Source organism: Rattus norvegicus, chromosome 16, assembly GCF_036323735.1.
Source record: "Rattus norvegicus strain BN/NHsdMcwi chromosome 16, GRCr8, whole genome shotgun sequence".
In the NCBI taxonomy this organism is placed as follows: Eukaryota; Metazoa; Chordata; class Mammalia; order Rodentia; family Muridae; genus Rattus; species Rattus norvegicus.
Genome location: NC_086034.1, coordinates 4,097,678 through 4,121,731, shown reverse-complemented (window position 1 = coordinate 4,121,731; position 24,054 = coordinate 4,097,678). Strand labels below are relative to the sequence as shown.

Sequence of the window (24,054 nt, the reverse complement as noted above, 5' to 3'; positions counted from 1 at the left end):
CCTGTGGGGCCCAGCAGAATGGAGGTGTGCTTTATGAAGTTCAGCCATGCACCCTGGGCCATAAATACATGCCGTGCACGTAAATGTAAGCTAACACTGCCCAGGCCCCTTCCAGGCACCATGTTAATAAGCAGACAGTAAGTCTTTAAATATGGAAAAGCAGTTAATCTTTCCGCTGGTAAATGCGTTGTAGGGGGCAGTTTCCCCTCCTTCTCAGCAGCTACATGGGGGATGCCATCTCTTAGGATTTAAGAACAAAATGGGGACATTTGTATGGGGCTTTATGGCAATTGTATCTAAAACCTTTGTCCTTAAGTATTTGTACCCAGTGAGCTTATGGGTAACCCCCTCCCCAACAAAGCACTTCAGCCCCAATAGTTCAGTGTAAGACAGACAGTTGTGCTGCCCACAGCCGTGGAGGAGCCTCCACTAGAGTCTGGCAGCTTTGTAACTTTGGTTTGATCAAGTTTCAGCCCTAATTGTACTAGGAAGGGACTCAGCCTCACACTTCCCTCTCTGTAAAGAAGGGAGTGCTGACTTACGTCTACAGCTCCCATAAGTGTTCCCTCATGCTCTAGTTCTAGGGTTTGTTTGTTTGTTTTGTTTTGTAAAATGAGAATGTCCATGCACCTTGCTCCTAGTATAGCACTTGGCCTCATAAATGCTTTAAGGACATATCCAGACACTCTGCTTTTAAAGACATCCGGTGGCTAGGTTAAGTAACCGCTGACAGTTATTATGCCTGGGTCATTATTCTCTATCCTTTGCTGAAAGACTGCCACAGTCTCCGGTCATTTAATATGTTTCATCCTATGTTTTAGTTATAGAATTGGAGCTCAGAGACATGTGTCTTGATCGTCGTCTACTTTTTACACAAATGCTAAGTATTCCAGGAAGCCATGGAATAGTAAGATGCACAAAACACTTAAGATACCCAGAACGACAGTGCTTACTGGACTCAATAAAAGCACCTGCAAGCAGAAATGGAAAGCTAGGGGACTGCGTCACCTGTCCTCCTTAAGTTGCAAAAGTTCACACAGTCTCTACTGTTTTGCATCACCCCCCTTCCTTGTCTTTGCTCACCTTCTCTCTCCCTGGCTGATAGAAGGACAAGGAAGATCAGAGAATTAGGGGCTAGGGAAGGAGCTCATCATCAGTGATGGACGCAGGAGTGAGGTGGCCTGCCCACCGTGACCTGCGAAGTCCTGCGCTGCCTGTAGATCAGGAGAAGGAGCATTGTTCACGGGATGATGGAAGGATGACACAGATCAGCCCAGAGGTGGTGGTGCATGTGTGTTATGAGTATTTAATTTCGCTTGATCTTCATCCTTCCTGGGAGGGGCACACTTCACATAGTCATCCATTCTTATTTTGTTCAGCTCCGTGTGTTATACTTGGTGTTGAGTCACTGCCCACTTGCTGGTTTGCTGTACGTACGTAGTATATGTGTTGGCTTTCGTGTCATTTGTTGTTCTTGCTCTCCATAGCAGAATTTAGTATCCTTGAGTGTTCCTACTTCACATGTAGTCTAACATTAGCTTCCCACTGGTGGTGTTTAAATGTATGTTCATGACAGCAAACGGAGAAACGCCCGCGCCTTCCTTGGTGCCATGTAGACCACAGAGAGAGCACACTGGAGCCTACCCAGATAGCCCCTATTGGTGGATATTCAAGTAGATTCGACTTTTCCCATCAAGAGACAATGCTACCAATGACTTCTCTAAACACCAGATTTTTAGAGCTCTTCTCGGGAACTAGTAAACAGAGCATCTAAATCGACTTCACTGTTACGAATGTTTCTTGCTGGTTTTAAAATTTTACTTTTGAAACCTAGAGAGATGGCTCAGTGGTTAAAAGAATTGGCTGTTCCTCTAAAGGACCCAGGTTCAATTCCCAGTACCTACATGGCAGCTATTAATTGCTTATAATTCCAGTTCTAAGGGATCTGATACCTTCTTCCAGCTTCCATGGGTACCATATATACACATGGTACTCAGACATATATATAGACTGGAGAAACCACTCAGGCTCATTAACATAAAATGAAAATCTGAAAATTTCCTTTACTAGCAGTGATATAGAATGCTATACAAATTTACATACATTCTCTACCTTTTATTTCTTCAGATTTTGTGTCACCCAGAGAAATATGGGCTTCATTATCCTTACTTGATTTAGAGTTATATTTCTCTGGCCTTTAGTAATTTTACAACTCTCCCTGCACATCTGCTCTTCTTTTCTTTCTCATAGACTTGCTCTTGGGTAGGGCAGACTCCTTCCCCACTCTTTCTATAAAACCTGTTTTTCCTTCGATTTTATAAATGACTTTTAATTTTAAAATCACCTCTGAATTGTCACCTCAGCCTCTGTGAGAGATCCCTTTTGGGTTTCAGTTGAGATTACTTTGAAGAGCAAAGTTAATTTAGAGGCATACACATATCCCAACTCCTTTCCACAACATTATGCCTTCTTCCAGTTTTAGGTTGTCTTTTTATGTTCCGCAGGGTCCATCCTTTTCTCCATGAAAGCACACATTTTACTGAGTTTATTCTTGGGCCTCCACAGTGGTTATCAGCACTATCAATGGGTCTTTCATTCTGAAATGCGTTCCATTGGTTATTACCAATGTGAGGTTATAGTTTTGTGTGCTGCCGATAGAACCAGTCAACTAGCTGGGTTCTTTTATTAGTTTCGGTGGCTGGTCAGTGGGTTTTCTAAGAACACAGCTGGATCTGTTCTGTGGCTGATGTGGTAGCTCTCACTTGGGGGTCAATTCCCAAAGAGCATTTCAGTTTTGTTCACTGCAACGGGTCTGCTCCCATGTTTTACAGCTTGGCCGGATGAAGGTGATTTGTGCCTGACTCCCTCAAGGTGTGTTTTTTCCGCATGCCACATTGTTTGCAGGGGAGTTCAGCATAGCCGCTGAAGATGTTTAGCTGACTCTGGAACTCCTCAGACTTCTGTGCTATCCCGTGACTTCTTCTGCGATCAGGAGCGTCAAAAGTTGATCTATGTTAAGATTGCTTTAATCCACAGTCTGATACTGCCGTTTGTCCTCAGCACTTGGTTTGCTCTGTAGGCTTCTCCTTTCATTATTATGAGTTTAGTCATGGAGCCAACACTGGAATCTCTGATCCAGGCTCAGCGCTAGAACCTGGGAATAAGGGAAGACACAGACACTTAGATATAGCCTGGTTTCCATGAAAATTGTGTTTTACTGCAGAGATGGAGGAAACTGGGAAGACAAGAAGACAAGGGAAATGCCTGACGTCACTGATCCTTGGCAGGCACTATTCCGTTTGCGTAGGAAGGAGTAGAGTCAACTTAGAATTTCTACAAGAAAAGGAGAGTGGAGGGCTTGAGAGAGGACAGAAAGGGAATCGACAGGCACTGCACTGTAGACAATAAGGACACCACCGAAGCTGAAAGCACAGTGTAAGGAGAGTGACTTCCGAAGGGATGTCATGATGGTGCACCTGTGGCTGAAGCAGGGCGGAGTGATGGACACAGGAGAGGATGGACTCTTCAAGGAGGCGTATCTGCCTCCTGTGCTCGTGAGGTACATCCTTGCTGCAGCCTAAGCAATAAGGTTTGGAGAGGAAATCAGAAACTCAGCCCCATTGGGGAAGGGGAGGGTGGGACAGAGGCACAGATGTAAGGTCATGTGCAAATGGGATGTAAATGTTATTTACAAACTCTATTAGTTATTAATATGGTCCGGCCAGAGCCCCAGTAATCAAAACAGAAACCTAGAGTTCTTTTTAAATCAGCCTTAGCTCAATTACTAATCGATTTTAGCTCTAATCGGTTTTTTTCTATGACTGTTAATTCCCAAGTTGCACTCCCCAAACGCCTGTTGTTTAAGTGTCATCCTCGGGATCCAGCTCTCCTGGCCATGTGCTTCTGATCATTTAACATGGTGCTGGATGTAGTGTCATGGCAGTCAGTTGTTGTAATAATATAAAAAATAAAAAATAAAATGCTCTTTATTCCCCGCTCTATGTCTGGCACTGCAGTACCCCAAGCTATCTGCTAGATATTTTGCCAGAAGCACACATCCCAGTTCTGTGGTGGCCCATACTGGCCGCCATACACACCTTCTCACTGAAATCTGCACATTAAAGAACACACAACACAATAACCTCTGATCCAATTGATAAGATATAATTGCCCACCTAAACATACAAAGCCCAATACACATCCATCCCTTAAGGACATTCATAACAACCTGTAAAGGTGCAGCGTGGAGTCTCAATGTCAGCCTCCATGTTCTCCCCCTCAGCGACAGCTTCTCTCTCGTCCCTCCTCTTCCTTCAAACTTTTCTCCCGCCCATCCTTCCTTCTCGTCCAATGACAGGCCTCATTCTATCTTGTGCCTGCCTCACCTGTGACATCATCCCACAGCAGTCTCCTCTTCTATCAGTGTTCATAGACTTCTCAGACCCAAGTCTTAATTCTTAGCTTACAATCAAAATAGGGAAATGGCATTCCAGTGTCAGGTTCGATATTGCCTGTCCACTTTCCGTTGGCAGAATATGGGTTTGCCTGCAGTATTCTGCCGATGCTCTGTGCTGTGGGCGTCTTGAAGACTCATGGGCTTTTAAGCCCTTCCCCTTTTCTGTAATAGGCTATTATCTGTAATCTTTGCACTAAGGAGTGATGACTGTTGGGTCTCATCTCTCCCCACATTGTCCATAACCCTGATGAGCGGAAGGGAAGTTTCCCTTTTCACCTTTGAGTTCAGAAACATCTTGCCCAGGTTTCTGTTCTACATTCACACAATATGTAATTTTCTACTAAAGGCGTTTATCTCTTTTACTCCTTTTTGAAATGGTTTTCTCTCTTCTAAATAAAATCTTTCTTGGAGTCTTTCATAACATTCTTAATACAGTACCTATCCTTCCAGGATTGTGTCTTCTGGTTTTAATATTTGTTCAATTTTGGTACGCCCACCGTGAATCCTGTTGTCATTGAAGATGAAAAGCTTCGTACACTTTGGATAAAAAGAACGTATTCGCAGTTTTGGAACTGCATGCAAGAGTCTGTGGGGCAGAGGTGCCTCCACAGTAAATGGAAGTCTGAATTCACCATGGCGCTTCAGGCCTCGTGGCGTGGTGATATGGTTTAGAGTTTGGAGTCCATTGGGCTATGCCTATAAACTGGAGTTCATGTGGTATAGTTAGTTAAGTCCTGTGCTCTGGAACACCTGACCATACCCACAAAGTAACTGATAGGCAGGGCAGGTTAAATACGTTAGGAAACATAACATGACTGCAGTAAACTGACTGATCGCCAGGCATTTGTCATGTCCAGTAGTTGCAAACACCAATAGTTAGCCAGACAGTAGTCAGTTGGTTGCATCTAGTTAGTATCTTTTCCACTTTTTTCTAATAAGTTCCATTGTTTTGGCTTGGGGGAAGTGACTTGAAATAAAGATGTCCCCTGGAAAGAAGTACTTTCTGGTAGGTTTAAAATAGTAACTTGGTGGACAAGAATCTAGTTTTCTTTACATCATATCAAAGTGAGAAAATCATTTTCTAGAACTATAAAATCTGTACATAAACATGCTAGAGTCTTGTGAAAAGCATGAGTAAGCAAGAAGGCCTCACGGTGTCATGGTGCATGAGTGGGTGAGATGGCATCATCTCTGAGACCAAGTTCAGCACAGTTAATTAGACAGGGAAGAATACCAAGCAAATTCTTCATCTTCCACAACCTCTATGTGTTCTAACAATGTGTTTAGGGTGGTAAGGAATATACTTTAATAATGAGAGTCAGTAGACTCACTGGAGCCATGCAGCATTTTGTTTCCTTGGTCAGCAGACTAGGAAATGAATGTTTTCCCAAGTCCATGTGGACACTCATCAGAAGGAGATGGAGCACGTGTGGAGTACGACACACTGTGGAGCCAAGCGTTCGGCCATTGAAGACGGGCTTTTCCATGGAAGCTGACAGAATTGGCATGAGGTGTCTCTTCCAATAAAGAAAATCGCCTGCTTTTATATTCTACTTGTTCAATCTGTTGTTTCTCGTGAGCTCACCGTGGGAAGAGTCTAGATTCCAGTGTTAAGGATATTTTGATCTGTTCCTCAATAAGGTGCATATCATCATAAGGCATGGGACAGTCCCAGGAGTAGGAGTTGCTCTTTTGTAGAATTGTGAGAGGCTACCACATAGGAAGTCCCAAAAAAGAGAAACTAACAAAAACAAAAATTTCAAAGCCAGTTTCACGTTTCCAGTACATTTGAACCAAGACACACTTTTTTTTTTCTACAATAATGCCAATCCTTACCAAGGAAACTTGTTGGTAAAATGAGTTTGGTTTTGTCAGAAAATTCTGTTTAAGAGTTAAAGACTGGGTGGTCCCAAAAATGAGAATATCCTTGGCTAATGACCATTCAAAATTGACAAAGAAACCTGGTTTCTTTTTCTATTCTTCATTCAATATTAGATTATAATTAATAGTATATAATAACAAGACCTGTCAGGTTTCCAAAACTCTCATATAACTTTGGAACACTTTAATAATTTGCTTAACTAAATATAGACGTAATACATGTCCTTTGAACCCAGAGTTCCATGAAAACCCAAAAGTTAGCTTCATACCAAAAAAGGATTAAGTCTGGAATTTTTTAAGCACATAAATGTTTCAAATATTTAGCCGAGTGGGGTCATTATAAAATAAAACCAAGGTGATAAAATGCAAAATTTACTCAAAAAATGGGTTTACTACAGTATAATTGATAGGCATTGAAAGTTTGCCACCTGATGATTCTGACATAGTTATATATGGCAGGGAATTGTAGCTGCAATAAACACGGTAAACTCGCCCGTCACGCCGAGAGTGCTCCATGTCCCTTCTTGGAATTACTTCCTTCATTCCCTTCCCAGTGTCCCCTATCCCATGGAAACCACTGCTCTTTACTTTGTCTCTGGAGGTTCATTTGTATTTTATAGAATTATCATTAAGAGAATAATGCAAGCCATTTATTAGTATTCCTTTGTCTCGTTCCTATCACCCTGCACAATTACGTTGAGATTCATCAATGTCAGCATTTGTAATGAGGAATGTCCCATTGTGTAAATACTTCACAATTGATTTTTTACACTTCTCTCTAGTTTATTTTTAGTAAGACATATTATTTGTACATCTTTGTGGGGGTATATTATGGTAATTCAACACATGTATACAATATTTAATAATCAAATCAGGGCATAGGCATTTCCATCTCTTCAATCATTAATCATGGTGTGTGTGCTGGAAATGTAACACTCCTAGCATTTTGAAGCATGTAGCTTGCTTCATCATATAGCAGCACACTGTGAACAACTCCTTCTATCCCTTGAGTCCTTTACACACCCCTGTCTCTAGTGACCACTATCCCATTCATTCTTCTACAAGCCTGACTTAGAAATAAAAAAGAACATGTGGTTTTTTTTTTACTTATTTCATGTATTATAACAGCCTCCACTTCTATTAGTGTTGCTAAAAATGACACATTTTTATTCTACAGCTGATTGACGTGTATGTGGTATCTTGCATGTGTGTCTGTGCAGATGTTTACACCCACGTGTGCAAGCTAGAGATAGAAGTTAGATGTCTTCCACTATCACTGCTTCAGAAAGTCTGGTTGTGCAAAGAGCCCCTGTGATGGTCCTTTGTCCCTCCCCACCAAGGACTGGGGAGCCACACTATAATGGTTTGGCTTTATGTGAGTGCTAGGAATCAAGTATTTGTGCTTGCTTAGCAAACAGTTTACCCAGCAAACCAATCATTGATATTCAAAGATTCTCTTTATCCATTCATCTAAAGGACATTTACTTTGATTCTATATCTTAACAACTGAATCAAACTGCAAAAGCATTTTAGTATAACGATTCTATTATTTGAATATGTATGCAGATTTAGAATTGTTATATAAGAGTTCTATTTTTAGGGTTTTTGTTGTTGTTGTTTGAGAAAGCTCTATATTGCTTTCTATGATGGACATAATTTTCTCCAACAGTATATTAGGGTTCCCTTTTCTCAGTATTCTTTGGTCGTTGTTGTTGCTGTTGTTATACCCATTCTAAATGGGGCACCATGATTCCTTGCAGTGGTTTCATTTGCTTTTATTTTTCTCTACTAGAGATCAAGCCCAGCAGTACATGCATGTCTGTTTAGCCATCTACTACTTGGATACATCCCAGTTTACTGTGATTTGGGTTTGCATTTTAAAAATGAATGAGACTGGGCACATGCCCTTGTTGGCACCTTGTAAGATTTCTTATGAGGAATTTAGTTCTTTTGCTTATTGGTGGTTCTTATTTTATTATTCTAACCATGTGTATATGTGTCATGGGAGCCTTATACCCATGAGTAAAGGGGCCCTTGGAGGCCAAAGGAAGCTGGTAGATCCCCTGGCATTGGATTACTTATGGTTGTGATCCCGAGTCCTCTACAAGAGCAGTAAATGCTTTTAACTGACGAATCATCTCCCTAGTCTCTGTTTACTATCATTTTTAAAATTAGACATTATGATGCTTCTAGCTTTGTGTATATTAGGGGTTAGTAATTCACCTTTTCTTCATGTATTTTATTTTTAAAAAATATTTTTTATATTTTGAGCATTTCATCCAATATGCTCTGATTTTTTCCAGCCTCCAACTTACCTCAGACTCTACCACAAACCCCCTTTCAACTTCATGTCTCCTTCTCCTCCTCATCTTTCTCCTCCTCTTCCTCCTCTTCTTCCTCCTCCTCATCTTCATCCTCCTCTTCTTCTCCTTCTCCTTCTTGTTCTTCAATTCTACTATATCTATTAGTGCTCTTTGTGTGCACATAGCTCCAAAGATTTGGGATCATCCTCTAGAGCATGGAAAACCTACTAGTTACAACACTGAGTGACTCTCCATCTCCCAGCCACAGTAGTCTTCATTCAGGAATGGTGCATCTTGAGCCCATCCCTCCTTCATACTGAAAATTTGAGTGGATTTATCTTACACTGAACTCATGAGCACAAGAATCATGTCATGCTGTCCTAAAGGCAACACGGCATAGCACTCTTCTACATCTTCTGGCATCTATTCTCTCTACTCCCTTTTCTCCAATGGTCCTGGTGTCTAATGACACTGATGTCCCCCTTAGAGCTGTGCACTGAGCCACTAACTTTCAGAATTTGGACAAGTAGGAAATCTCCCCTGATCACTACAAAAAATTATCTTGACAACCAGCATTGAGAGCAGCCACTACTGTGGCTGGGATGTAATCAGTCAGTTTTCTTTACGGTGTTGCAACTGGTAGGTTTTCCATGCTCCAGAGGGTGATTCCACACCTATGTAGCTATGTGCATACAGAGATCACTGATGGGATATAGTAGAATTTTTTTTAAAAGAAAACATAATCACTTAGAAGGCAATTTGACAAACATGAATATTTGGCTAAGTAACAGCAGTAGGTTCCTCTCTAGGGCTTCTATTAGTGACAGGCTTTTGACCAGGTTGACAGCACCAGATATGAATTTCCTGTTGTGGAGTAGGCCTCAAATCCAATCAAATGATGTCATAATATTCATGCCCCTCTCGTACTAGTAGGCTCAACGTGCCTGCCCAGGATGAGTTTGCTTGTTCTGTTTTATATGTATACAGGGGATAAGTTTCCACTTCGTAATGTTCTCTGTAATTCCTTTCAATTGTATTTTATAACTTTTATTATCGAGACCTTTTACTTCTCTGTTTAAATTGATTAAATAGCTTGAGTTTCTTTCCAGTTATTTTGAACATAATTTCTTTATTAATTTGTTTTCAGCAAACTTACTATTTTATGCAAAACTGCCACTATTTTCTCTGTATCCGTTTTGTATCTTGCGACTTTCCTGATGTATTTATTAGTTTTTACAGCTGCCCATGGAGTGTCTAGTTAGTCCATATGTAGAATCATTTCATATACAACATGGATAATTTACTGTCCCCTTTTCTTCCTTTGAATTTTTGCCCTTTGTGTTTCCTCTTGCCTGCTTCTCTGGCTAACACTTCCAGGACTCCATTAAGTAACAGTGCTGAGAGTGGACATCCTTATATTGTTGCACATCCTACAGGAAACAGTTGTTTCCCATTTAGTATAAGATAGATAGATCAGTCAATAGATGGACAGGTAGATAGATGAATAGATAGATATATCAGTCAATAGATGGACAGGTAGAGAGATCAATAGGTAGATAGATAGATAGATAGATAGATAGATAGATAGATAGATAGATAGATCAATAATAGACAGGTAGATCAATAGATAGATCAATAGAAGATAGATAGATAGACAGACAGACAGATAGATAGATAGATGGGTTGGTGGTGGGTGGGTGGATGGGTCGATGGATGGATGGATGGACAGTGGGGTTTGCTCTCAGTATCATGAGTTATGTACTTGTGCCTGATTTTGAATCTTTATTATATTTATTAATTTTTATGTACCCATTGTGATATGATTATTTTGCTATGCCTTATACCACATTTATTAATCTAAATATATTCAACCATCCATAAATCTCTAGGATGATTTTCTGAGCCATAGTGTTTGACATTTTGATGAGCTAGGGAATTTGGTTTGCTGGTATTTTATGGAGAAATTCAACATTTGTTTTCATCACTGGTAGCAGATTATTTTTATATATCTTTTCTTGTTTGTATATCAGAGAATAGTGACCTAATAAGGATTAAGACAGAATTCCTTCCATTTCAACTTTTGAAATAGATTAAGAACAATTGAGGTTAGCCCTTCTTTAGGTATTTCTGCTTGGGATCATCAGTATATATAAAATAATATTGAATAAATAACCAGTTCTCTTTTACATGACAGAAGAACCTGCAACCACTTCCAGGGTACCCAGCAGGCCTCAATTTCAGTACTACAAGAGAAAACCATCTTCTTTTAATTAAATATGTAGACGCAAGTTACCCAGCTTTAGAGATACAGTCTGGTAGGACATATGTGAAAATGGGAACCATCTTTCCCCATGAGTCAAAAGCACATACCTATTGTATAGATGCTGTAGATAGGATCTGCTCACAGGACCTTCACAAAACAAAACAGGACAAAACAAAACAAAACAAAAAACAAACAAGCAAAACAAACAAACAAGACTGGGTATTTCCTTCCCTGTTCTTTCTCTACCAAAGCTTTCTGGTTTGGTAAGCAAACAAGCAATTTTAGTATCAATATGAAGGTACTCCCCAATAATGTAAACATGAAGTGGATCATCCATAAATTTCCTATTAACAGTACCATCGGCATCAGACCTAAAGTCATCTGGAGTACTAAATTGTCATTACTTCCCAAACATTCCTCCTCTATTAAATTCCTGCTTCCACAAAGGCTCCTACTCTCACAAACGCCCAGCCTTCTGTGCCAGCTGATGGGTCTGGAGTCTTGAGAAGTTTATGTTCTGTTCTGGGAGCATCTTCCTTTCCTTGGATTTTGCCATGAAATCAGTTCCTCCCACTGTAGTGGGAGTTTTTTACATGACATGGGAATATTTTACATGACCATGGAAGGTGACAGAGCTCAAAACCTCCTATGTGCATCTTCCTGGATGATCCAAGAATATTTCTTCTGACCCAGCAATAAAGGGATGTGGGAAACTTGACACCATTGTGTATCCTGGGGTCCCTTGCATATCCCCAAAATTTATTGGCTTTCTTAAATGTAGCTTTTCTGGCCAGAGGGGACAAGGTGCTTATCCCAGCACCTTTAGGAGTTGGTACTCATTATAATTCTATACCAAAAGGGAGAGATCTTAATGATTGGAAGAAAGATGAAACTACAAATAAAAATAATGAAGGAGCCACATGAAAAAAAAAGCCAACTGATAATAAACAGAAGTTCCAGCAAGTGTTTTATCAGTGGACACCCAAACATTATGAACTAAGAATAGGACTTATTAATCAAAAGCAGGATGATAGCCCCACAAAAAGACTCTCCAATGTCCATTTGAGGAGTCATCTTGTGCTGAGGTTTGAGACAGAGACCGCCCATGCTGATGTATGGCTACAATCCAAGTGACTAGCAAAAGTAGATACTCTCTGAGAGTGCATTTTAGGCACCAAATTTGTTGATATAAAATAATGTGCCTGTTTTAATAAAAATGAGGAGATAATTTATGCTAAGGCAAATATGCATGACCATGGCCTGAAAACATTCAAGTCACCCTGAATGACATATTCCACCATGGAGGAAGTTACATCAACTCTTGAGGTCAGCTAACTAAACAAAATAATAAGGAAATACATTTTCCAAATATCTTAGTGGGGAAATTTAACAAAGCAAGGTTTCTGATGTGATCTAAGTATTTTTAGCTTTGTTGTTAATAGGAGTTAGGCCTCTTCTGAGCTTATTCCCAGAGAGTATCTCTAATATAAGAATACTAAGGTCAATACAATGAATGTTAAGGAGAATGGCTATTAAAGAGACTAAGATAGACTATGATAATTTTAGCTCTCCCCCTACCTCATTACAAATCTGTACACACTTCCAATGCTCTAAATGTCTAAGACCAAGCACTCATCAATACCTTTACCATCCATAAATCTTCTCATCACAGCAGGATGATATTGATGACATTATCAAGTTCACCACAGTTGGACTGCTTGAACTGACAGATACCAATGTTTGGAGTTGTTTTTAGGGTTTTTGTTGTTGTTGTTTGAGAAAGCTCTATATTGCCTTCTATGATGGACATAATGATTTTCTCCAACAGTATATAAGAGTTCCCTTTTCTCAGTATTCATTGGTCGTTGTAGTTGTTGTTGAAGACATGTCCATAGGCCAATTTGATCTAGACAACCATGCATTGAGATTCCAGATTGTGTTCGCTTGGCAAGTAAAATGAACTACTATACCATTTCTCAAATGAAAAGATATATAGGAATACTTCCCTCCTGTGTGGGAACAACTATAACATGTTATGGAACCAGGATCAGAGATAACTGAGGTGGAAACATCAACCCACTGTGGGTGACATCATTCCCTAGGTAAAGGATCCTAAACTATGTGAGGGTGGGAAAATAATGAACTGAACTAAGATTGCCTGAATTCATTGTTTAGTGTTCCTAATTATGGATGCAATGTGACCAGCTGTCCCAAGCTCCTGGGTTGTGAGTTCCCTGCAAGGATGAACTGTAACCTGGGATTGAAGACAGATGGTACGCGATCTCTCACCATCTCGTTACCTCTTATTCCCACAGGTCCTTTGTCATCCAGCAAATCCCAAGTAGCAATCTGTTCATGGTGGTGGTGGACAGTAGCTGTCTCTGTGAGTCTGTGGCTCCTATCACCATGGCACCCATTGAAATCAGGTATATCCTTTTGTGTGTGGGTCTAGCTACTGGCAATGGGGAAGCAACTGTAAGGCAAGTGGCTGGAGACACGTCAGAGAGGTAAAGGTTACATCCCTTACCTGTATGTAGAGGGAAGTGGTTAAGCTACCTTAGTGTCAAGTTTTGACCCCTGAAATTCAGAGTGAGAGAAGTCATTGTCAGAGCAAGCCTTAACTACAGTCAACATAATGAATCCCTTAAGTGTGAACGGTTAAAGGCTCAGAAGATCAGACGACGTCCGGAATCCTGCCACGGCTTCCATCCTGAGGCAAGTCTGAGAACTGTTGAGATTTTCTTTTCCCATCAGGTTCACAGTGATATACCTCACAGTGATCAAAAACTGCAGCTAAAACCTTGACTCGGGAGAAAATAATTCCTCTCAGGAAACTAAAAAGAGGGATACACAGGCAGCTAGTAGTTCCGGATCCGCCGCCCACTTGTGCCGTATTTCATCTTTGCTTAGTAATCATCTCCTTTGGTGTCCATATGTATTTTTAAAATCTTTTTCTATCTTCCTTATTTTAGAGGTGTTGCAATTTTATCACACACAAGGCAGCTCTATTGTGGTTTATTTATCTTAAGTGGAAGATAAAGAGAATTCCCACTGCTTATTTCAGATATGTTTTTATTTACAAGAAATTTACATAAAGAAAGTGGCAATTTTAATATCACATGCTCACCTCCAATGGAGCGGCGTGATAAGCAAGAACTGGGCTGTCCAGCCTTTTGACACTCCAATATACTGTCCTCCATAAACCCAATGGCCTGCACTCACTGCTGTCCTGGGAGTTTGTGGGCATCAGGTTAGACACACCGGCACCCAAACCCCTTAATTGTTACACCTATGATGATAAGTACAAGATTAAGCCCACTCCTGACAAAGGTGACTTCGCATACATTCTGCAGTGACCCCATTTTAAACCAAGAAAAATAAGTTTATAAATGAACTCCACTTCTACCACTGTCCAAAGTAGAAAGTTTGCCTAGATCCATAACAATAGAGAGATTTAATACCCACTGTTAAAAAATGTCACCTCGGCCTTCTACATGTCTGTGCATGCTCAAATTACATATAACTATAATGTGTTATAGGCTCTCTGGCTTATAAGATGTTAAAGGTCAGTATACTACATATACTAAGTAGTGTCAGTATTTCATCTATAATAAATTAGAATTTGTTAAGAATTTTTGCTTCTATTCTCAAAGGGGGAATCAATAGCAACATGCTGTATATATCATATATGTGGTAAAAAAAATAATACTTCAATGAGCCTAGCCAAATGTCACTATGCAAATACCAACAATTTAAATTAAAACCAGGAGTTGAATGAGGTGTGGTAGCTGCATCTACAGTGCAGAACCTGGAAGGCAGGGACAGGAAGAGAGCAAGTTCAAGGCCAGACCTAGGTACAGAGTGAGACCTTGTCTCAAAATGAATAGCTGTCAGGAACTGCATACTTGGACAACTAGGTAATTAAAATAAAAGCTACTAGAGTTAACAAGATAATTTTTTTGGTAATTGGATGTAAGGTAAACATATTAAAAATTGAGAATTTCTCTTCTTTTAAAATAATGAGACAGGGATCAGTATAACCAGAAAGGAACTTTATAAGACAGTCAAGAGAAATTAACTTTATTAGGAGACAGTCAAGAAAAGAATATAAAGATTAATCTTACATGTCAAAATTGCAGCCTCATGAAGAGCCTAGAAATCAGAAAGATGCCATATTGTCTAAGGCTAAAAACACTGACAGAAAAACAGACCTGTTGAACTGTTTTAAATGGTTTGGCCTACCTAGGAAAAATATAACAATGCCAGCAGCAACTTTACAGAAATTCAAATGATACATAATAGGAATAGCCCAAGGTTATTAAAGTAACAAAAGGCAGAGACACCTAGCTCTAATTCAGAGGCGGAAAGAGTCTCAAGCTTCCCATCCTTCCTCTGGGTCCCTTTCTCATTGCCATAGGCACAGGCAAATCCCGCTGAGTGGTAGAGACTTACATCTAGAAGCTTTTGGCAAAGTAAAGAACAGTTGAGAAAATAAATGCTCATTAGTAAGAAAACAGTCATGGAGACTAGGAAAATGGTGGGGCCAGCAACATGTCTACATGCATTTAAGAGAAGGGAACGATAAAGTGATTTTTCTAAAACAAGTCATTCTCCCCCACACCCAAAAATGAAAGAAAGCCAGAGGAGATGTTTCTGAGCTGGCTGTGCCCCTCAAATCTACCTGGCACTTAATTCCTCTCCAACTAATAACTATTGTGCTTTTGTGGGATCACAGCAAACTTCTGCACCCACAGCCCTTTGCCTCTTGAATGCTCTTTATCAATGGTTCTCAGGCTATGGGTCATGAACCCTTTGGCAAACCTCTATCTCCAAAAATATTTACATTACAAATCATAACAGTAGCAAAATTACAGTTCTGAAGTAGCGATGACAATAATTTTATGGTTGAGGGTCACTGCAACAAGATAAACTGTATTAAAGGGTTACATCACTAGGAAGGTTGAGAACCACTGCCCTACATAAATTTCAGAGGACCTGGGAGATGTGGCTCAATGATTCAGTGACTGTTCTTGCAAAGACCCTCGGTTTGGTTCCCAGCCCCTGCTTCCGGTGGCTTACGATTGCTATGACTCCAACTGATCAGATGCCCTCTTCTGGACTCACGGTCACACCCCTGGCACACACATTTAAGAAATTAAAATAATTCAAAGAGTGAGTTAAATATTTTCCACATTAACAATCGTAGTTAAGTATTTGGATCTCTAACCTGGTTGGGATTTAGACAAATCTGTGTCCTTCCAGCACTGAGTCAGACGACTCTGGGAGCCCCATCAGTATGAAAATTGCCAGGCTTCTGATCCTCCAGGCAGCCATTATCTGTTCTAACCAGCCCCTGCTCTTCCCACAGGAGAATGCGAGAGAGTGTGGGGGTGCATCAAGTCTCCAGGCCCAGGTGGCCTTGCTGCTGCTCCCCCTGGTTTCGAGTCTCTTCTCAAGGTGACACTAACTAATGGGATGTTCTTTTGGCATGCTATAAATCATGGATAAACTGTGAACCCAACTATGGTGCGACATAGAAGACATAAGCATAGCCCAGCCATCAGCATCTCATGATTTTAAACTGTGTGTGATAGAAACTCTAACAGGTACACTGACCAAAAGTTCTCTTTTTACTTTGCCAATCATGCAAATGTGAGTGCCACATGACCACCCTTCATCAGAAATGGGGCTGTACTGGGTAGGCAGTGGCCTTCTGCTTGAAAACCATGGAAACCAATTTAAAACTGTGTACTTTTTAAATAAAGTATATTAAAATCATAATCACCTTGTTTGGAACTTATCATTTTGTGGGCTGAGAACATGGTCTGAAAGAAAAAGCAAACAAACATGGTTGGAGAAAATCACCTATCCCAGAACTTGGGATGGCATTGGCAAAAAATGTGCCCCCAAAGCAGATTCTAGACAAATAGTTAACAATTGTTTAGATATTCCACTCAAATCCTAAAAATATTTACAGAATTAAATCAGGCTCTCATCTACATTAGGGAGATTTCATTACATAGAACCCGGGGTTTGTTGAATTAGACTTCAATAGGAATCATACTCTGGAAGAGAACACAAGCTCTCTTAATAGTCAAGTCCTGAACTATTTAAGGGCAGAAATGAAGAAGTCATAAATCCCAGGAAATTCTTCTGAAAAGGCTTGGAGGAAATGAAGAATGACCATGAAAGCCTCTGAAACTTATTTCTTCAGCATTTGGCTTCTGTCTTTGCCCATAAATAAGAGGTGAAACCAGATCTTAGATATTACAGGACGTGAAACTACCCAGACCCGTAACCAGTCCTGAAATGCTGGCTCCCGAACCGAAGAAAACACATTCACTGGGTCATAGTAACCAAATAAGGTGGAATAATTTCCTCACCTAGGAAAAGAAAAAACTGCCCTGCTTTACAGGATGGCTGTCTCAAAGCCATCTGGAGGCCACTTAAACTTTCAGAACAGCAGCAACAGCAAAGCCAATCTTATCAGCCTCACCTCTTTCTAAAATGGTGGCTGGGAGTAATGACAAAGCACTGATATGGTCCTTAAAACTCGCCCCTAGCTCTGGTCTCAATATATTACCACTTTCACCTGTTTAAAGAACAGCCACTGTGGGGGTCATAGAAAAGTAACTGTCCATCTGGTTCATTTCTATGCACTAAGAAATGAATAAATGCCCTTGGTACTCAAACAAATAAAAACACATTATACTTGATACTGAACGGTGGTAATGTAACTTTAACAAAAACAGTACCCTATGACCCATAATACTCCACTATAATTTTAAGGAACTGGCAAAAAGAAGGGAACTACATCACAGCATCCATGATTTAGTACTGATGGTGCGGAATGTGTTTATAATTACACTCCTGATAGAGTTAAAGAGCAGAGTGGAACAGCTCTTTGCTGTGAGCTAAAGACAGCAGAGTTGAGTCGCACTATGCCTTGAGGCATTGTGGGTTATCGTGGTCTGCTGAATGGCTCAGGAGGCCCCTCATACTGTCAAAGGCATCACCAAGCAAGAGGGCGTTCCTTTTGTCAGCTCTGTCAGTAAGTAACATTTTAGAGCCTACTGTGTCCCAAAGACAACTCTCAACCCATTTTTACCAAACGTGTTGTTACCACTGACTAGACCATGCCTACTAAGGCTGTGTCCGTAGCCCATAATTCTGTGGGTATTAGGACCTCTGTCCTCCATACACCAGACCTGACTGCCCCTTAACTCAAGCCCTGGCCGTGGCTGTGATTGTTACTCAGTCCCCTAGCATGGGGCTGGCTCATGCTGTATCCTTGTGTACTGACAGTAGAAGCCAGTCCATACCCCATTCTCTAAACAGTCAACAAAAAAATATTTCTAAACAAATTCCCACTTACATATCCTTGTCCCATGTGACTATGTGACATGCAGGGATCCTCGTACTCCTCCAGAGTTACTGAAGCACTCTGTCTTAGAATCACTTTGGTGTCACTCAAGGGTCTTGACTATTGAGAGACAGAACTCAGACACTGGCATTATTTAAAATTCAAGGGGATGCTACTCGAAGCCATATTGGAGAACTACTAATCCATGGCCCTGCAAGATCTCTGTTCTGGCCTCTGCCTACCATCCTAAAGCCACCCTGTACCACTCTGTTCCGTTCCTTGCTGACCCCGTTGCTCAGCAGACCTCTGGGCCTTGATGATGCTGGGTATGGCCCTTGTCCGGCCCATTACACCTGTTTCTTCTGTGACCCTGATGGCTATAATGGCTGTACCATCATATCTCTTTGAGTTCCACTTAACACCCCGTCATCAAGGACACCCTAAGAGATATACAACCTGTAGTCTGGCTTTATATTTCCCTTATATTGGTCTCTGGAAGAGTTTTCAGCTCTCCTGCTGCTTTGAAGGAATTTGTCAATATCGTGACCGTATCTCCTGCTCCTAGAACATTCCATATAATAAAAACGAAACTGCTCCTAACCATGGCAAACCTAGTCTGTGATGAATCCTGAGGCCTGACTCTGCCATACTGATGCTATTGAAACTACCTTCCTTAACTCCTGTGGTCCACAGGTCAAAGCAAAGCGGACTTAGCTACTGCCACCATTTTACAGACAGGGAAATGGAGGTACTAGAGAAAACAAAGGTTCTGAGTTCACACGGCTGGAGTTTGAAGCCAGGCAGTTGGCCAGCATTGTAATAGGACACTGTTGATCAATATTATGGAGCCCTGTATGCAAGGCAAGGCAATAGAACACAAACTAGGTGTGTTGGCATTTTTAAATGCACTGTGAAAATAGAATAGAATAGTAAAGGGATTATGACTATCATTACTATATTACTATTATAATAGTAAATAGCTATGACTTACGAAGCCCTACCCAGTCCTACCTTATGCCCCGCCCCTCCACTGACGTCATCCTATTTCCCTTTCCTGGTACTTGGGCAGAATGACTTCCCTACTCATCAAATATGCAGGGCAGATACAACCTTGGTCAGGACCTTTGCAATTGTGATTCTCTGTCCAAGGTGCCTCATTCCCTTACCCACTTCCAGGCTTCCGGTTTTAGATGGCCTTCCCTGCCCTCCTTTTATAAAGCCATTTTTACCTTCTCTGCTTGATTTTTCCTCTGTAACAGTTATTTGGCAATTGCTCTCTCCAATTTGTCTCTCTTGAGAACAGAGGCATATAAGGACAGCAGGAATGCTGTTTGCGTTTCACTGCTACACTCTGAGTTCAGAGAAGAATGTTGAAATCGGAGCAGACCCTCAATCCAACTTTCAGGGAAATCAGCAAGCAGTGATGTAGAGAAGGTGCCCCTGTGGTGTGAGCTGTGGCACAGTATTGCCACAGTTGTGGAGGGTAGGGGACTGAGTGTAGGCGCCAACTGTGAGAAGTTGCATGCTACAGACAACAGGCGTAAGGCTGGGAGAGAGTATACTACCAGACTGAGTCAGACAGGCGGTAATGGGTAAAGTCAGAATCTGAAGCCAGAAGAAGAGATCCAAGAGCTTGTGTTCCATCTACATTGCTACCAGGTAAGAAAGCTCTTTCCTGGCTACTCTTTACACACCATATGTTGTCAAACCTCAGGCAAGCACACTTACGCTCAGAAATCTACTCTGCTGTGCTGTCTAGCATGCAGGCTCCAGAATCAAGCTTCCATACACCTTGTGTTGCCACTCTACAATGCACCACCACCCTCATGAGCCTCAGAAAAAGGAGGATTACTGCACTTCACATGATTTTCTGGACAACTATTTTGCCAATACCCTAAGTCTGAGAGAACAATGTATCTGCCATGCTGAGGCCACTTGTGATGTAAGCAGTGACAGCAGAAATGTTAATCCAGACCCCACCAGTCTATACTGGACTGGTCTTATTTCCCAAAAGCAGAACCATGAGCTATGACATCATTATATCACTAAACCTTGAAAATCATTATCAGTAAATAGATTTTTTTCGCATCTTTGGTACTGGGAGAACTTCCTCTGCTCTACCCTCCAGTATGAGATCTTTTCCACTGAGTATTAAAATTCAATGATAGACTGATTGCACTACATACTTAATAGAGTAGTAAAACAAAGTGCTAATTAATTATACACACTCGAAATGTCAGTATTTATAATTTATTCCATGACTGTAGAATCATGCCAACATTCAATACTGTTAATCCCATTGTTAGTCCTTGTTGTAATAGATAAGAGTGTGTAAGTGGGGGTGTTCCAAGCATGTATTGTGTACAGGGTTCAGTGGTGTGTGTCTGGTGTGCTGTGCTGATATCTACATTGTTTCTGTTCCAACAGGAATATTACAATACCCCACTGTAATAAACTTTCCACAGTCCCAAGGTAAAAAGCTAATTAATGTATTTTATTTCTATAATTTTAGAAACAGCAATGATAAGATAAATTGCACTGTCTAAAATGGTTAGATGCGGTTGTATCAGATGGAGAAATGCTACAATTATATCAACCTATTACTAGGAAATATAGACTAAAATAAAAGATATACTTTTCCTCTCAACTCACCAAAGTAACCCTAAGTCATTCATCCATGCTTCTAGAATAATGTTCACTTTATTAGCATTATTTTCAGTTTAGCATTGCTGTGCTACATTATGTCACCATTAACATGCAACTCTGACATGAGAATTGAAGGAATATGATATATATTCTAATATTCAAATTTGGATTCCTTGCTTTGAGTGACAGGTCCATAACCTGCACCTTGTGCAGTTTGTTGAAGGCCTAATAGCTCTCAGCTTCAGTTTCCCCATCTTTATTTCAGTTCATGACAATCATCTCACAATCGTCTCTGCTCTGCCTTAAAAGGAAGTCATTTGTCATCAGGAAACAGGTCTGGTTGCATGGGATGCATGGCACAGTGAACTCAGTAATTAGAGGGCACTGCTGTAATTATTTCGTTATTGTATTAATAATTTATACTCATTCCCAAAACAGTAATGGATACATCAAACTACTTAGCTAAAATATAACTCTTTAATACACTGTCATTTAGTGAGTGAGTGTGTGTGTGTGTGTGTGTGTGTGTGTGTGTGTGTGTATGTACATCTGTGTGTATGCATGTGTTGGCATACTCTTGTGGCAGGCAGAGACCACCAAAACATGTTTTCTTAGGCAAGTTTCCACCTTATTTTCATTTTCTTTATTATCACATGTGGGCATATATGTATGTCATATATATATTATTGTGATATATATATATATATATACATATATACACATCACTTCTGTTTCTGCTATAGTAAAGTTGGAAAACAAGTAATTTTTAGGAAGGAGTTTTAATTTTTGGGGAGTCAAATACCCCTTAGAAAATCTTGTGACAGCAATAGCTTACCAGAAACAGATACCACAATTTCAGACTTTGCAAGAACATTGGAACAACCTTCGACAAATACAGATTTCAAAGACTCAGCCTTGATTTCCTAAATGAAAGCTGCCCCAGGGTTCAGTCACTGGGTCTAGAGTTTGGAGGGAAGGAGGGGAAAGGGCATGACAGATATGAGGTAAGCAGAGGGAGGCAAGGAAGACAAACATCTACAAAGTTGAGGTAATTCATTACACTAGGTACCAGATTTACCATCTTTTACTTCTTACGAACTGCTGAGTTCTTTAAAATGTATGTTTTCTTTTCTTAATCATTTATCTGAGTTTGACATACAATTTCAGCTATGCCATATTTTCTAGATTCCTTCAGTGATAGATGAATGAGTCATTCCCACACAGATAGGTATTTGTTCAAGACCACACAAAAGGCCCTCACAGGTGCTGACTAGTAGTAGTCTGTGGTCAGAAGTTCTCGGAGGGCACTCATGGTGCTGGCAAGCATGAAGCTTGGGACGGAAGAGTTAAGGAATCTGAGAAGGCTGAGCAGCTCAAGAGCACACAGCCTAGACAGTATCACCTTAGACCATTTATGCTTTACAGTGAGGACCTGACTAAGGACACCTCACAGCCATACCCCCCTGCATGCATTTGTGGTAGAAAAGACATTTTTCTGGAATGACACGGAGGTGGCAAGGAAGAGAGAGGGGAGAGAAGAAGGTTGGCACGTAATGTTACAAATTAGGAACTGGAGAGTTGCCTGGGTGGGTTAAGAGTGCTCGCTCTACAAGCCTGAGGGCCATTCAGATCCTCTGTCAGATCATGTAAGATGCCTGGTCACAGACGCCTGTAAGCCCAAGTCTGGGGAGACAGAAATAGGAAGATGGCTTGGATTGATTTCTGGCTAGCCTAGCTGAAAATGAAGAACTCCAAATTCAGGAGAGGTTCTGTCTCAATGGAATTCAGGCAGAAAACTGAACAGCAAGACATGGGGTGTGCACACACACAGACACACACACACACACACACACACACACACTATGCATATATGCATACATACACATTTTTTTTAAAATACAAGTTTAACTTTTATGCCAAAAGCTGTAAGAAAAACAAATGGGCATGGGCACCGGTCATTAACAAAAAAAGCCTTGAAGTTTAGGGACCCATAGAAATTGGGTTCCACAGATGAGGCCAGAACACTCATGCTCCAATTGCCTCTCTGTCATTGAATCTGCCAGCTGGAGATCAAGCCTCTAACATAAGAGGATAAGGGGGCCCTTCATATACATACATGATATGATATACATATATGATAGGGACACCATTGAGCAGATAGGTCTGGTGAATTCAATGCTAAACCTTCCGACACTAACTACCACCTTTGCTGCAAACACAACACTCATTTCAATTTCTAAAAGGATGGAGCTCCTGTGGGATAAGCAAATGATCTGAGGTCTCAAGGCTGAGCTTACACAGCTTGGATCAAGAATCTCCATCTGAACAACTCCATCTTAAGAAGTCCTCACCCTGCATCCTTTTATCCTGCTGAGCTAGAATCATTCTCATGCCCAACAGATGTGTTTAAATAATCCTGCCCATCCTGGATAGGACTAGCAACCCAAACAGTATGGAATCCTTCAAACGCCAAAAGGAATTCCAGACCTCCTTCTGCTAGTGCCGTCCAATTACTGACTATCTTGTTCAGAGGATGCATACTTTCCAAGAGCTCTTCTTCCCTTGGGAAGCTCCTCATCGGACACTTGAGTAGGACACAAAATTATTTAGGACAGGGTTAGCTGGAGGGAGTCCTGCTAATACTCAAGAAATTCCCAATGAGGAAATGCTTCCAGGGCAGAAAGGCAGGGTTCAAAGACCCTGGCCAACTCATCTTGTCCAGACATAAAGAACTTATTTCTTATGGACAATCTAATTTCTGAGTTCCTGCCTCTGTCTCTGTCTGTCAGCCTGTCTATCTCCCCATATTTAAATTCATTATCAACTACAGAACCCTTTAATATTCACAGTTCCCTACATATAGCCGGTGTATAACCTGGAGCTGGTGGTCTTCCAGAAGTAAAGGAAAATTAGACCTACCGCATGTGTCCCAAATCACTAAGTGTCATATGCCCAGGGCACAGTCATGTAAACTCATTAGCACAAAAGGTAGAGATGGCTCTTTGTTCCTCTTGCCACTGTGACTACATTGAATAAATCTCTTTTTTGGCTTTCACTCTTAAAAATTAAAGTCAGTCAAATGATCCCATCAAACACTGTTCCTCTTACTAATCTTTCTAAACCCATAAAAATGGGTGTCCTG

The 24,054-nt window shown here is 40.8% G+C and overlaps 1 protein-coding gene across 4 annotated transcripts in view; it reads left to right on the top strand.

Annotated features, from left to right (window-relative positions):
- The window catches only part of Cacna2d3 (calcium voltage-gated channel auxiliary subunit alpha2delta 3), an 813,990-nt gene extending 797,306 nt beyond the window's left edge, over positions 1-16,684 (top strand). For 3 of the 4 annotated variants that reach the window (XM_063275287.1, XM_063275286.1, XM_063275289.1), the window contains 3 exons: positions 13,219-13,334; positions 13,539-13,618; positions 16,272-16,684. In XM_063275287.1, the coding sequence (XP_063131357.1) occupies positions 13,219-13,334; positions 13,539-13,618; positions 16,272-16,364 (289 nt within the window). In that variant the 3' untranslated portion in view covers positions 16,365-16,684. 4 annotated transcript variants of the gene reach the window in all.
- The last annotated feature ends 7,370 nt before the right edge of the window (positions 16,685-24,054 follow it).